The following is a 15,946-nucleotide window of genomic DNA, read 5'->3' on the forward strand; positions in this document are numbered from 1 at the left end:
ACAAAACGCATGCGTAATCCAAGCCCTTTTCTGAGTGTATTCTCCAACCTCCATATATCTCTTGAAATTTGTGTTAAGTGCACATTCCCTTTCAAACACTTAAAACATAACTAAAAAGTTATTTTCCCCTCTACTTTTTGTCAACTTAAGAGTTCCAGAGCTCATGCCATACTTAAACCTGCTCCAGTAAAAAAAAAAAAAAATTATGCGGATTAACACAAACACTAGGAAACTGGATGGTATTGTTTCATCTAGCAATGCAACAATTACTCGGATTTGTTAAGAACATTTTTCTCATTATTATTATTGTTCTTATTTGCTTACACATCGAGTGCAATTTAACTAAGAAAATAGCATTGCATAAACAAAGGAAAATCTGCAAGAGTATGCTGGGAAATATTATGTGGATGAGAATTGTTTTCAGAAGGGTGTTGAAAGTGTCACAATTCAGTTACCCAGACCAATAAAGTAATTTTGTGAGTGTTCATAGGTATTGTCTTAAAGCCCAATCACCAAGTTTCAATGATCTAGAAAAATGATTTCTTCAGCTGTTTTTGGCTAATTAGTCATATAACTTTTGAAATGTACCCACGGTCACACATTTGTAATGTAAACATACACAAGTAAGAAACAGAGCAACATTAAATGACACATATGACTTCATATTTCCCATGGTCAAAATGTAAGACGAGTCTTACATCGCAATGGGAGGGGCTGAGGACGTGGGTTGATTTGACTTACCTGCCAAAAACCAAATCCTGCTATTAAGAAATGAAGGGGAGCGTGGCGCAGTGGCAGAAGCAATAACTATACAGGGGGAGCTGCCCTAGGTCTCCCACAATCATAAAGATAAACCCGGGAGTGAAGAGAAGGCTTTCAACAGGCTCAGAGAAACCTCTGTTGCCACACTCGGCTTTATCTGCCCAACAGCTGGGAACTAGCTCCACACTCACAGCGGGGGAAAAAAACAGGACACGCACCTAATTGTTTTCACAGGCACTCATGACTAGACAAGATCTGAGCAGACAGTGGAATTGCAAACACAATTGCAACTGTAACTGAATCCACTGGCAGCCTAAATAAAGGGATTCTTTCTACACCTTCTGCTTTGGGCATCCAGAGGGGCCCATATCAGTAAGACTTTGAATCAGCTTGTACAATAAAAAATGGGGGGGGGGAAATGGCCACCCATCGCATCAAAGTAGGTGGCCATTGGTTTATCTTGCACTATGTTGTTGGTACAGTAGGTGTTGATTTTACCCCTTGCTTCATTATCTATATCAATTAATGGAGCAGCACACTTTGATTATAGACCTAACCCCTTCTCTTGTAGAGCTGCACAGATCCCTTCCCTTTTGGTCAAACGTATTATGCACATATTTTATTCTGGTAGACCACGTCCAAATGTGTGACATCATAGTCCCTCTTAACTAGAACAGCATAGGAAGAGAAGCAGTAATCCCAAATGTCAGGCAAAAGTTTAAAAGGCAAAACTTTATTACTTTTCTGAATTGTTATTGACACAACGGATGAGAAATTATCTTGTTGAAAAAACATTAAATCATATGAAATCATTAGATCGTCAATCTCTATTTATAGCTGTTATTTAGGCCCCAAGACAACCCTATTCCTGTGTGAACAATCTTAATTTCCATAACATGCAAAGAGGTCAAGTCCAATCCTGACAAATGACTAATAGTCTAGCTTCATAACAGACATTGTAGAATCAGCAACTTTTCTGCTAAAATAATGAGGACTACTAATTATTTCGGTGAAATGTTGAAATCATGCATGAAAAAAAACAAAAACATTACAGATCAGCTACTTCCAGGAAGGCGAAGAGTTTTAAAATGAACTTTTAATGGGACGGTGTGCAACAAGTTAATTATAATAGGCAAGACAAATATTCCACTGATTATTTTGTGGATTGTGGAAATGCGAGACTGATTCCCTAAATGGGCAAGGTCATCTACTGACAGAGACGAGGTTATAATTCTTAATCCTTATGTTTCACGCATACTTCCTGCCGAAACTTAATACAAAAAAACAACAAAGCCAAGTACAATTGTTAGTGCTCTTAAACAGCACACCTTTACTGCTCTGTCATTTTGAGTTTGACAATTTGGCAACATGTTTGATTTAATTCTCGTCTTGTTTAATTTTGCCTAAACAAACATCCTTTGTAAAGCCCCAATGTGTGAAAGGAGTACTTTCTAATGTTCACGGCAGCATATACTCTTAATCTGCACACCAAACTATGCTGCTTTATGTATGTAGTTAGGTCATTAATGTATTGTGTTTAGGCAAATGATTTTTGACAATTTTGACTGTTTCTTCAAGGCATTTTCTGATGAGTCAACTTGACACATTTTTGGATTGGATTTTCCAAAAACGTATGTCAAAAACACCTTCTGTACAATTTTTGACATTGAAAGGGCAATTTGAACACAATGTAATAGTCAATCCGAAACTTACATTAACGGAAAAAGCCTATCAGGTTTGGGAGAAAGATGCCGTTTGTCTGGATTGCGCTAGTCTGGCTTCCAGCCACGGCTCACAAGGAACTTCCCTGGTTTTCACTGCAGTGTAATCGTGTTGACAAGATGCTTGCTACTTATCTGGCCACAGTCTATTTGTGCCCCCAATAATGTCAATAAGCATCGAAGACAAGATGCAACTTCTTCTGAAGAGCCCAAGGGTAAGTAACAATTTTGGCCTTGCTTCCGTTTCATTGCTGAGTACCAGTGCCTGGCCTTTTACTATGCTGCTACCTCGTGTTTCTTTTAACCCTTGGTCACATTCACCTCTCTTCAAATGTCCCCACACACAGACAAAAGCCACTGTTCATGGACTGGAAAGGCTAAAAATGAATATGGCACATTGAGAATTGGAAGGTCAATAACTTTTAGTTTTGTCTTTCAATACAAACTCATTACTCCATATTAGGAATAGAGAGAAAGATATATATATATATTTTACTTTTTAATCCCCTTTATTCATAAAACAAGTTTGTACATAATTCATAATGCAAACAATCCAAATTAAAACATGATAAAACACGCTAATACCCATCAACAACCGTATCCAATATAAAATGAGGCCATTACTCTATTAAAACCCCCAGATCACAATATTAACGGGAGAGAGATGATCGGTTTATTATTTTCTCCCAAAAAAGGGTTGGTTCTGTCATCACATGGCTCTGGAACTGCTCAGTGCTGAACACAGGCTGTTTAAGGCACTTCTGACAACAAAAGACACCATTATAGCTACAACAAGAACAGGCAGAAATGACACAATACTATAATTAGACAACCTGTGGTGCAGTCCTTTGAGAAGAAGATTATATCTCATAAATGACTTCTATTCACAATCCTTCACAGAGCACTTATGTACCGTATATGCCTCACATTGTGGTACTAATAGAAACATTTTAAAAGCCCTGTATGATGAGTTTGGTTATGCCTTAAAAGTGTACAAAACAAATGAAAATGTGACACTGAAAGAGAGATCCAAATTCATCTGCGCTAAAGCAGTGCATTTATTGCTTTAGGATGAAACGTATGCTTTCAGTCAGCGCTACAAATCTTCCATGATGCCGACAGAGAGGCCATTTTTGCCCTGCACTGATGAGGAAAACTAATGTCAAGTCAGTGCAATGGTTTACGGTTGACGTCTGTATTTTATCTGGCAAGGCCATGGGTGCACATAAAACAGCCCGAGAATGTGGCCATTGTGCTGCTCTACTACCTGTAACTGCCGTGGCTGGTGAACTCACTCCTATACAAGCGGCCAGTCTGTCTCGGGCTGCCATGTTCCAACGAGAGCCGGCAATCAAACGTGCCAGATGGAATAATCCAACCCAGGGTTTTCCATTAATCCTGCATTGAAACAATTACATTCATTCACATTCTACTTTAGGGAACTGTAATATATACGGCAGACTAGTGACCCCATCTCTCTATTCCTGAGCAGAGCATTTCCTGAAGGCGCAGCTGTACGATTTCAAATGTGTTGAATAGTAATGAGAAAATTTCAGGACTTGTCCAAATTCTCCCCTGTTCCCAAGACTACCTCTAAATCGTTAGTTTGGCACCTATGCAGAAACTCTTCACTTCTGGCAAACACTTGGTTTGAACACCCCTTTTCTCTCCATTAAGACAGAATCCACTTTCGATGTATTTGCTCCACATGAATCCGGTTGTCGACGCAGTTGGTCTATTGAGCTGTAGAGAAATGAGCTCAATCTGGGCTGATGCATCATTTCCTAGCCTCAAAATGAGTTTCTCCACGATAGAGATCAAGCCCAGTAAATTGTCCCTCAACATTGGGAAGACTAGGTTTAGTGTGAGGCACCACTGTGGAGAGAAATTCAAACAGTTACAGTATAAAGATAATATTGAAGGTAGCAGGAGCCCACACTCCTTACTGTATAAATGTTAACACTGGAAATGCACATCAACAATCATAAAGTGAACTATCTTTCTTGCCTGAAACTTAGTTCTTCAGTTTTGTTTACAAACAACTTAAATGCTGGAGGAGCGATAAGTGAAGTTTACACTGGCTCAATATTACTGAACCTGCTTTTCAAAGGTTAGAGAATGACATCATTTTACCGCGTTTCTAGAAATCACTGAACATTTCATCACTTGGTGGATGGAGAGAAAATAACACTGTCAGTCAACACTAAGTTTCTAAACATCTAACATCGTTTGAACTGAGACCGTGAAGGCAAAAAATTATTCTCTTACTCTGCACACTCCCAGGCTGCTGCCGAGCCTCGCCCGTGTTCAAAGAGCTGTCAGGATGTACTGCCAAATCCGCCCAGCCCCCCACTTCCTGCACATCACCTTTCCTCCATCTCCCCCACGAGCCAGGCTGCCACCTCCCCGGTGCTGTTGAATCAATGTGAATTCCTGGCTCATTCTTCATCGCAAATCATAGTTACCACACACATTCATCACACAAAATCCAATAGGCACTAATTATCCAGGAATTATGAACACCCCCTTTGGCAGGCCTTAAATATTTACAATGCCAATTAAAATCACATCCATTTGGGGGAGAGAAAAAAAACACAAAACAGTAACAACAACAATAACAACAACAACAACAGTAAAAACATAACTGTTTGTGTTGATTTGGCCAACAAAGTGACAGGTAATTCAACCCAAACAGGAAGATCTATAATCTTTCTAAGTAGCAGCACACAATTAAAAATGCTGAATATTATAACCAGTTTACCTTTACTGTGCAGCTAGCGCCAGTCTTTTCAGTATAATTTTTATTTTTATTTGGTGGAACAGCTTTAAGATAATTGAGGGAGGCATTTTGTTTAGTGGCACAAGTCTAAACATCCCTGAACGACACTGAAACATAATCTAAAAATAGATTTTCTCCTGCAATATTGCCCTCATAAAATAAACTAACTATACGGAGGGATTTCCTGAGAACAATGAATGGTCTTAACAGCAGCATTGTTAGAAAGCCATTCACTCTGGTAATTACCCAGATAAAACCACAACTGTAATGTAGGTGAGTTGTGTTGCTCTAACATGTGTATTGATCATTGTCACATTCAATCACAGCATTTGTATGACTAGAGGCAAGCCTTTTTTTTTTTTTTTTTATTAGGAAGCAGTTGCATTTCATAGTATTTTGTAATTATTTAAGGTAAGGGCAAGAGTGTCTGCTAATAAATAAGTAATTATTATCATCATCATCATGACAATCCTTTTTCAAAAGCAGCACACATGCTTTTATTCTTTAAAATATTATTTCAAACCATTACACTACGAGTGGATACAAGGGCCTAGGCTGTATGTCTTTGAGAGTTATCCTGGTGACAGACAGATAAGCAGGGGGGGGGGGGGATAAACTCTCTCATTTCTTGCCCCCAAGCAGATGTCTTTCTTAGTTAGACCAAATACGGGCTTTGAGGGAGAACAGCAATAAAATGGTCCATAAACGCATTTTTTTTTTCTTAAAAAAGCCAAATATGTTTATATGTGATTTTAGATGATAACAGATTTTCAGAATCCTGTCAGGGGAAGCGAGAGGCTGGTTTCTATAAAAATGCAAGGAACTCTCCAAGTGCCCAGGCAGAATTTATTGACCATATAACAGGCCTTTCTTTTTTTCCATTATTATTATTCTTTTGTTCACTGTACTACAGGCTCAAAGTCATTCTAATGAAACACAAATGTTGGATGATCTGAGTCTTGGCCCATTCCAAAAGAAATGCATGGCCCTGGGGTATGTTCTGCTCCTGCTCCCCTTGGCTCCCAAACCCCCCGGAACAGAGCGCCTGCAATCCTCCAGACCCAACGATCACAGGGTGCATGTGTGTGTATGTGTGGATGCGGGGGGGGGGGGGCAACCCTGGGAAAATATGCAGCTACGTGCAACAGGAAGAGGCCTAGCAGGCTCGGGGAACACACACACTACTCTGAGGAGAAAGCTCGCCAGAGAGCTCCGTGTGCCCTTTTCAGTTCACAGCAAACAAACAACAACTACAAAAAATAAAACAAGGCTGCGTATCCAAACCCTCTCAACTGACACATTAAAGGCACAGTGTTTTGAACGTGCTCACGAAGCCAGGATATGAAGTGCCCTGTGGCTTGTGCTGCATCAACACCAGGCTGCTGCTTGTTGGTTAGAGTCGCTCACAACATAAAGGTGTCTGGAGTCGGAGAGCTGGCACCCTGACAGGGTGTGGACCATCTGACACCACAGCCCGCCTTCCGTGCCGGGGAGGGTACAAACCAGTGAAACCAAGTGCTTCGCTTCTCAACTTGCAGAGCAGGCACAGATCTTTCACAGATCCATTTAGTACAATAGAGCGAACTTCTACTGCAGGAAATGCTGAAGGTTGTTTACAAAGATAATGATTTTTGTTTTAATACCAATTGTTAAAACGGTAGGATACACTTGCAAGATGATAAAGGTTTAAACGGAGCTATCTCTTGCAGTGACCATTATCTATTGTGCCTCAAGACTATTTTAGCTTGAGAAATGACCAAACCACTACACCATAATACATTCTATACACTACAACTTTAACTTTTACATTACTATATCTTCACAGAGACCTTTGTCAATAAATGCACTTGGAGAAGCACTGCTTACTGTGAGTGCTGCTGGTCCTTTTTATGTATAGTGGCATATAGGAGTCAAAGTGAAATGAAGAACACAAACTCTGCAACAGTGCCAAGCACTGAAGATATTTTTGAACAGCCACTGGCTTTTCACTTTCCCTCCACATGGCACTGACGACACTGTTTGGCTGTGCTGCCTGACCTCCCTTAATTGGCCCACTGCTCTTCAGCTCAAGAGCAGCGACAGGACAGGGAAACCTGGTGCTCCTGATATGCAATAATCTCCAATTAAGTAGCCCACACCTTCCACCTCATTTAGTCTGAGCTTAATGACTCGGAATGACGCTTGTTGGGGACTGGAGGAAGCTGAGCTGTGAAACGGGCTACAGAATGCTAACCTGCTCTCTTAACAAGGCAGTGGTGCTCCTTGGTCTGCCTCCCATCCACCTTTCTCACACACAGCCAGCTGATGCAAAGACCGGTCAATCCAGACATTCAAGCTGGTATGGCTACAATCTAAAACATATATGGAAAAGTTATATTGTATTGACTGCAATCACGTTCCGTTCTCTCCTGTTAAGGGGGCTAGAGAGGCGGTAGACCATCACCAGTCAATTCCCTATGATTTGACAGTTCCATTTCCTATATGGAAAACCATAAGACTTTCCCACTTTTCACTGGTGTCAACAGTGCTTTAGTCTGCATGGAAAAGATAAACAATAGACACCGAACAGAGCAGTATGCTCTCTGCTGGGGGTGAGTGATCTTCAAACATAATTAAGCAGAATGGTGTTATGATAACACAGGATATGTTAAGAGCATATGTTTAACAGCTTATTGCAATGAAAGTTCATTCAGGGCATCTAAGAAACAATATAGTTGCTTTATGTACCTTTCTATCTCCCAAATTGTCAACTATTTTACTGTACATTTTTCAAGGACAAGTAAGTAACAAATTATTTATGTAAACCAAAATAATAATGACTGGTTAATCGTGGGTTTCTTGTGTCCAAAACAAGTATTTAATACATTTAATCAGTGTAAAAATAGGCAGAAGTTTCAGTTGTGTGGGCCAGCTACCAAACCTCAACCGCCACTGTCATGTCACATTCTGCTCATTCCTGGAGTGAGGTTTTCTTTCTTCTTTTTCAAGCTGTGTTGTTTAGTTTTATGTGGAAAAATAAACTAATCACGTAGTCCACATTCAGATTTGTTTTTTTTTTCCAAGGGTCAAGAAAAATGAAGAAACAAGACTGACTGCCAGAATGAATATTCTCCAGAGTCAATTACACAACTATTGCCGATGTGGGCGCTATATAATTGTGTAAAAATAAAATATGCTAACCACCGAGCAGAGAGACGCATTCGAAATATTCACAATAATCTTACAGACAAATTACTGTGGAAGGGTAAACAAATCTCAATCGGCCCCAAGGGTTGAATATTCAACAGTGTAACAGTGACTTTTTACAGTTGATTATTTATTATACATAAATAGCCTGGGGAAAAGTGATGAAAGAGATATGCTGCTTAGGATAAATACCTACCATTAATAAGCCAGCTATGTAGTCTGAAGCCAGGTCAGTATAGCTTTCTCACATCTTGTAACTAAGAAATATGCTTACTAATGACCAAGGTCCAGTTGGTGAGGAAATGGAATACAATGCTAAAAAAAGGTGGTGTAAAAAAGATCTACTGATTTCTTATATTTATTCTACCATGCATGAGCAACACAAAAAGCTCCCTTAGGATCACATCAAGATGTCACATCAGAAGACCAAAATCGAAACCTGCTCACACCTAGGCATGCAACGATGCGCTTGCGTCAGCTTCTCTGCATGTGTCGAGTGTACTGCATAGGGGAATGCCATGGTCCCAATACCACTTGCACCGTTTAAACCCTCAGCAGTACATTCAAGGTTTCCTTTAAGCTTAACTTTAAAAATATGCCAAATTCCTGAGGTAATGTAATCTGCAACCTGCAAAAAAAAGTGCCACCATGATAAGACAATTTGGTTTGGCTTGATTTGTATTAAAAACTTGTGCCATGCTCATAACCTACTGGGGCAGTTTTACTTTCAACCAAGAAGCAGTTAAAGCCTTGCAACTTTTAATTTAGAATGCTTAAAGAAATTAAGCTTTAAAGGCTGAATCAGACGAATTCCATTGAGGCAGCTAGGTCTGTAATGATGAGAACAGAGATATTTAATATATATTTAGAAATAATTTCCCTAAGTACTGTAATGTACCGAATCCAACTAAAGGAAATTATGTATGAGGTACTAATGTATAATTTTCTTTTTTTTTTACTGCAATACTTTCCAAATCATATTTAGTGTGAAATTAATCATATAATGCCTTTCATTTTTTTTTTTTAATATTAGTTATAAATACAGTAGGCCTATTTTATATTGTTGTATGGAAAAAAATGGTGAAGGTTTATCCAAACGTCAGTATATGGTTACCTTAATTAAAACAAGTGATTTGAAACGGATGATTGACAATTAAAAGATTTAGATCAAATTTTTTCCTCGTCCCACACATGAATTAGACTGACATTTGTTTTGTAAACATTCTCCTCCGTTGACACACTATTTATTATTGAATCATGTCTTGATCAGAGCTCTACACTTACATCTCAATGTTCTGGCATGCAAATTAATCGGGTGTTTTGATTGGCACAGGCGTGTACCGCTGTTTACATTAGATGTATATTTGTGAAGCATGGATATTCCTGTGGGGGACTTGTTGGCTAAATACATGTTTACTTCTGCCCATGTACCTCGATCCTAAGGTAAAGGACCACCTTTGCTTTCGACTTGAATGCTTGCCAGATAACTGGGCCTAGAAACGATGAATAACATGGTGGTTCCTCTCATTTGCTTAATCTGAATTTCACAAATAAAAAAACCTTCTTGCAGGGCTGCCCAAACTTTCTGATGGCCTCTAACCACACAGGACAGACGTTTTCTATTACCAAGGCCGAAAGCCAATAAACACAAATAGAACCTTTATTTATTTTTTCATCGGTTATACAGTTTGTTTTTTATGAACCTGCCCTGCTCTCAATCTTTAATCTTATAGAAGAGATGTCCATCCTTTATGGCAAAACAATTCTCATCAATCTTAATGAAAGGGTCAATTAAACAAACGTAAACCAATAACTGATCTAAAGTTGAAATAAACAGTCATAGAGACAATCATACTTTGAAGCTCGGTACTGTATATTACTCAGGAATCATAATTGCACTCCAGTGACTTTTTGAATTGAACTACAGCACAATGCCAGACAGTCTATGTGCTGATACAGGCATGTTGTTCTTCATACTACACTGGTAGCTCGTGAGAATACGATTTCAATTTGGAAAAAGCTTCATATGAACTGAAATGACCCATTCTGCAGCTCCCCCTATGTTGTTGCCAGAGCTAATCAGTTGAGATAGTAGGATATTTCAGAAGTAAACCAGGACAGGAACAGAAGGGGGAAGAGAGAGGGAGAGAGAGACAGAGAGAAAGAGAAAGATGTAAGTAGCCTGGAGATCTGGCCCTGCCTCAAACTATTCAACTCCAAAAAGTTGGGCTCTGCCATTACAAACAAAGACCCAAAATAAGGCTCTACTTTATCATCCTAATGAGCCTTCCTCCCACAAGGCCGGCACGGCAAGACTAGGGAAAACATCCTCTCACTTAGTGAAGCTATTGACCTGCTGACAACAAACCATATATCACCATGAACCACTCGCCACCACAGACCGTCAGCCCTTGAAAAAGATGCAAGGCACACCCAACCCCCTCACCCTCACCCCCACCTCTGCACAGATCTGCCCGTTTACTTGGTCCTGCAGGGAGGTACAAAAGTTCAGTAGACTCAAGTTACACCAGTAGCCAGGGGGGAGATGGTGAAACCTACAGCAGGGAGATTCCCTTCTAGTTAGCCAGCTCTGCAAAGCCTCCAAAGATGAAGGAGGGAGTATTTCAAAATCCCACCCACTTGGACACAATCAGCAGGCCAATTTGTTTAATAAGCAACAGTATTCTAGCCTGCCTTCAACCTCAGCCATATCAATCTTTGTCCTTATCTCTGGCTAAACTGGCAACAATGTTTTGTGAATCAGCTTTATTTCAGGGAAGTACATAAAGCAATTAATTGCAGTAAAACTGAAATTATTGTGCATGATGCTAAGTAATGGCTACTGTGGAGTTCTTTAGGGGCATCTAGAGTTTAATCACCCATAACCGCAATTAAGATAGGGAAGTCAAAACCATAAAAAAAACAAAACTAGATATACTCCTCCTTTAAATTCTAGCAAAGCAATTTAAACTGCAGCAGTTAAACCTATTTTAAATGGAATATATTATCCTTGGTTTCAAGTTTGTCTTTTGATAGACAATTACACTGTCTATATAGTCAAGCTATTAGGTTCAGTCAAAGTGGACCCCCATATTTCCAAAGATGGGTTCGTAATGCAGCACTTATACCTGTTTTAAGTAGAATTAATTATCCTTGGATTCAAATACTTCTTTTGGTTGTCTGCTACACTAAGTTTGGTAAAAGTGGACCACCACATGTCTGAGGCTGTGCTATTTCCCCATTCTCTATGCCTGAAGAACTACTGTATGAACAAAAAGTAGATGATCAAAAAACATGACTAACAATATCAGCAACGCTTGGGCATGTCAGGGAAATAATGGCCGTTTTACACAGCTTTAAGGGGATTAAAACGGAGCCTTTATCAGCAAGTTCTCCAGGATATACAGCATATCCTCATTTTGCAATTTTCCCTCTTCCTCCTACAGGTAACCTGCCGAGGCAGCGTTCTTTCTTCATTAAACCCCCCTACATTTTTCACACGGATTAAAATCCTATCAGTTGGCTTAGGAGGACGCGTACAGTAATGAGATGTGGATTGGTAGGTCATGGGGTTCAATCCTTGCCTTGGCCCGAGTTAGTTCACCTTCTAGGAAATACGCTGACGGTGGAAGACTGTGAGGAGCGAGAGCAAAGCCTGTGATATCATACGAGCTTTGGAAAAAACGAGCTGCACACAAAAACAACACTAGCATCCTGTGATAGTTGCAGGAAATACGATAGGGAACTTCTACAATGTTTAACATTATCATGGTAAAAACTAAAACAAAACAAAAACAACAAATGTCACTACAAAGACCTAACTGTGATCCTCTAATTGTAAAAATAACGGAAAGACACAGCCAACCTGACCACCTTGACAAAGGCCAGGCAGCAATAAAAGCGCCCTAAAAATAAGTTGCTTTTCAAGCAGAAACGGCTTCTTTAGAGATGCTAAGAGGAGCGATTTGTGGTTAATCAGCTCTGACTTCCCCAACAATGCAGCCGTGCACACACTGAGAGCCCTTTCACATACCAGAGAGGTCTTCATTACTCTCTCTTTCACTCTTTATGGAATGAAAAAGTGTATTCTTTGAAGCAAATCCCGCTTTGTATTATAGCTTTATCGTCAACACACTATTATGAAAAACATTCAGTTTTGCACACGTTTTCTTCCCATTACCGACTGCAAATGATTTCTCTTCATACAGCTTGCTCACATGTGCAGCGCAGGGCCCGCAATGAGCAGCAAGGCAGATTGAAGTGTAATTACCGCATCATCACAATACTTCTTTGACTCGCTAAAGTGCATTGGAAAAGATGCACCATGAAACACGACCCCGATCAGTGGATAGTGACAGGTCATCCACTAAACAGGTCCCAAATGGAGAAATCATGTTTCCTGACTACTGTGAACACAATGCTATCTCTATCTCATTTAAGTTTCTTCTTTTAACAAGTAATCTGTCTAGGGAAATCTAATTATGCTCTCTCACATAAATCCATCAGGTCTAGAAGCTTGTGAATCATACCTAGGCTGCGATATTGTGTCGTTATCATCAAAACATGATCCTTATTAAATACGTCTCCCCCTATGAGACCAGAGAAACATGAAAGGCCAGACAACTGAGCTTCAGAATAGGAAAATACACTGCAGACTGTTTAGTATGCACTTTATAAATGACTGCTTTAAAAGTCATTAATGTTTTTCTAAATACATTCTGTAGTGTAAAAAATACAGGCCTGAAATTCACTATGGTATTGTATGAGATAACCAGCCGAAATTGAAATCTTCCCTCTATCCATGGATGTTCTTTCCACTGTTTTCAAAGCATTGTCTGGATGTTTTTTCCACAATGAACAATGTACTCAAAAAACATTTAAAAAATCTGTGAATCCAGTTACCCAAATATCAAGCAAAGAAAGTATTTTAGTACCATTGAAACCCCCTTCGTTGTCCTCTTGAGAAAAAACATGGCAACCAAATAACAAGAAAGATGAATGGGCTTCTCAGATGCGACATCTGCCTTACAGAAATGACCCACTAGTGCAAATGCCAATTACGGCAAAATTCAGACTAATGGAGACAGATTCCTTTTGTAAAGGACCAGAAAAACTGAATGAAAGAATCTGGGAAAAAAATCAAACATATTTAGGCCTTCTAGCAGGTGGCTTATAACCCTGTTTTTTGCAAAAAGGAAAAAAAGGTCTTAAAATAGCACTTTCAAAGTAATTGTAGTTTAAGGTTGTACAGATGGGTGTGCATGGATGCCTGTTTATGAACAAAGGGAGTTTTTGTTTTCTTTTAAACTTTCACAAAATAAGGCCACTCGAGAAGAAATGTGAATAATGAATAAGAATAAAGTCTGATTTTCAGTTTAAATGGGGATGGGATTTCCCTTTTTAAGAAACCTTTCCTTTATTTCAGAGCACAAACAGGAAAGCCACAGTCTCTTGCATCCTTAGCTGTGCTGTGATATGTGCCCTCAATGCGATTAAGAAATGCAGCATGTTTAAAAATACACACAAACACACAAAACCCAGTGAGATGAAAGTGCCACATTTATGTACCAGCCCAGATGCTCAGATGAAGGAAAATGTTTCTCAAATTTGAACATTATTTTAAATGGCAACAGGAAGCTGTTGCCTATCAGAAGAAATATGCATCTTGATCATGATGAGTATGTTTGAAAAATTGACAAAATCTACAATATTCTTTCAATTGATTAGTGCCACACTTCACACAGGATTCCAGATTTTTGTAAAATGTATGATAATGTACTTTTCTTATATATATATAATATTTTACAGATGAATACATATTAGACTGATAATGACAGTACCTACTTGATGAGTATATATACACACAATACAAACACGCACACGCACACAGCTGTGCAGTTATGAAGACTGATACATCAATGCAGAAACCTAAAGTCTTTGAGTCAATACACTTTTCTGATCCCTGGAAAAATCTGGATCTTATTTTTGATGTAACCCCACAGCCTCCAGACACTGGGATTTCGTGTAAATGCTGTAAATTACAATAAATTCTAGACACAATTGACATTCTGCAAGCATTACAGTGCATCTTCCTTAAATTGGCCCTGCAACATTTATAGAGCTGCTTTCCTGAATTAGGTTTTTGAATGTACAGATGGTTCACTTTATACACTTCAGAAACTCAATTAGTATTTACGAATTCCAAAGAACGGACATTATTCCCAAGTTCAAACGGTTAATGTTATTCTCTCTGAATCTTCATTTGGCTGATAAATGTATTTTTGGTTCTTTGTTGGAAATACAGCTCTGGAAAAAAAATAAGAGACCACTGCAATTTTTTCTGAAATCAGCATCTCTACACGTATGGCAGCCATTCCATTCCATTCATATTTTTATTTGTAATTTGGGAGAAATGTTGTCAGTAGTTTATAGAATAAAACAAAAATGTTCATTTTACCCAAACACATACCTATACATAGTAAAACCAGAGAAACAGATAATTTTGCAGTGGTCTCAATTTTTTTCAGAGCTGTAAATTGATATTCATTTCTTTAATAATAAAAATAAAAGGCTTATTGAATAAGTCACACCTTCCACAGGACAAATACACTGATATGGACAAAAACTGCTTTGCTGAGTCTGAACTGAATTGAATCTGTTAATTTTCACATTCAAAATTTCTAATGAATAATGTGGTTCCATCACAAAATCACAAAATTGTAATCTAAACTTTTCAGTCTTACAATTTCCCCCTGATGTTATTTAACTGCTGTTTAAATATGCATGTCGGTGAAGAGTTGTTTGATATGGTTTTACTGGGCAACAGGGTGTTATGACTTTTTTGTGTGAAACATTTCAAATCTGTAACTTTAATTGCTCTGACATCATATCCTCACTGAGCTCCTGAAAAGGCATTTGTAAATTGAATTACTGTTTAGATAACAAGATGTCTATATATTATATTATGTAACATGACTCCAGCTGGGACTACCTGCTGTGGTAATGACCACGGACTCTAATAGGGTCAACCTCAACACAACTCCACTGTTGTGCCAATTCTCAGATGAGTTCAGATTCAGAATACGCTTTATTCAAAGCCTTTATTCCTCAAAGTCTCCAAATTGAAATTTACACTTTTTTTGTGTGGCAGTGTAACATTTAAAACATGTAAAAACTACTGAATGAATCTATTGAGCTGTTGTTCTCGAACCAAATTTACCAGGACACTTAGACACTAATAAGGTTTTTAAAAAGACCCTTATTCATTTGTTGTAAATAATAGGGGCTGCTATGTGTACTTGTTAACAAAACATCTACATATCACCAGTCCCCGGCTGCTTATAAAAATCGCGGGGTGTTTTCCTCAAGCACAAAGTCCCCTTTCGTTTACCATTCAAAACGATGGTGGTATAAATTCTTTGTAGGCCAACCGCAAATGTCAATTTGTTTTTAATGTACCGCTATTGAGACAGGCACCTTTTGGGATTATTAAACTAAG

At 38.8% G+C, this 15,946-nt stretch overlaps 1 protein-coding gene across 3 annotated transcripts in view; it reads right to left on the reverse strand.

Moving 5' to 3' along the window:
* LOC136758526 (retinoic acid receptor RXR-alpha-A) overlaps positions 1-15,946 on the reverse strand; it is a 121,711-nt gene that overhangs the window by 53,590 nt on the left and 52,175 nt on the right. For 2 of the 3 annotated variants that reach the window (XM_066712984.1, XM_066712985.1), the window contains exon 3: positions 4,752-4,895. The exons of the other annotated variant lie outside the window; for it this stretch is intronic. In XM_066712984.1, the coding sequence (XP_066569081.1) occupies positions 4,752-4,895 (144 nt within the window). The remainder of the gene's footprint in view (positions 1-4,751; positions 4,896-15,946) is intronic. 3 annotated transcript variants of the gene reach the window in all.

The sequence above is a fragment of the Amia ocellicauda genome, chromosome 9 (genome assembly GCF_036373705.1).
Source record: "Amia ocellicauda isolate fAmiCal2 chromosome 9, fAmiCal2.hap1, whole genome shotgun sequence".
Classification (NCBI taxonomy): domain Eukaryota; kingdom Metazoa; phylum Chordata; class Actinopteri; order Amiiformes; family Amiidae; genus Amia; species Amia ocellicauda.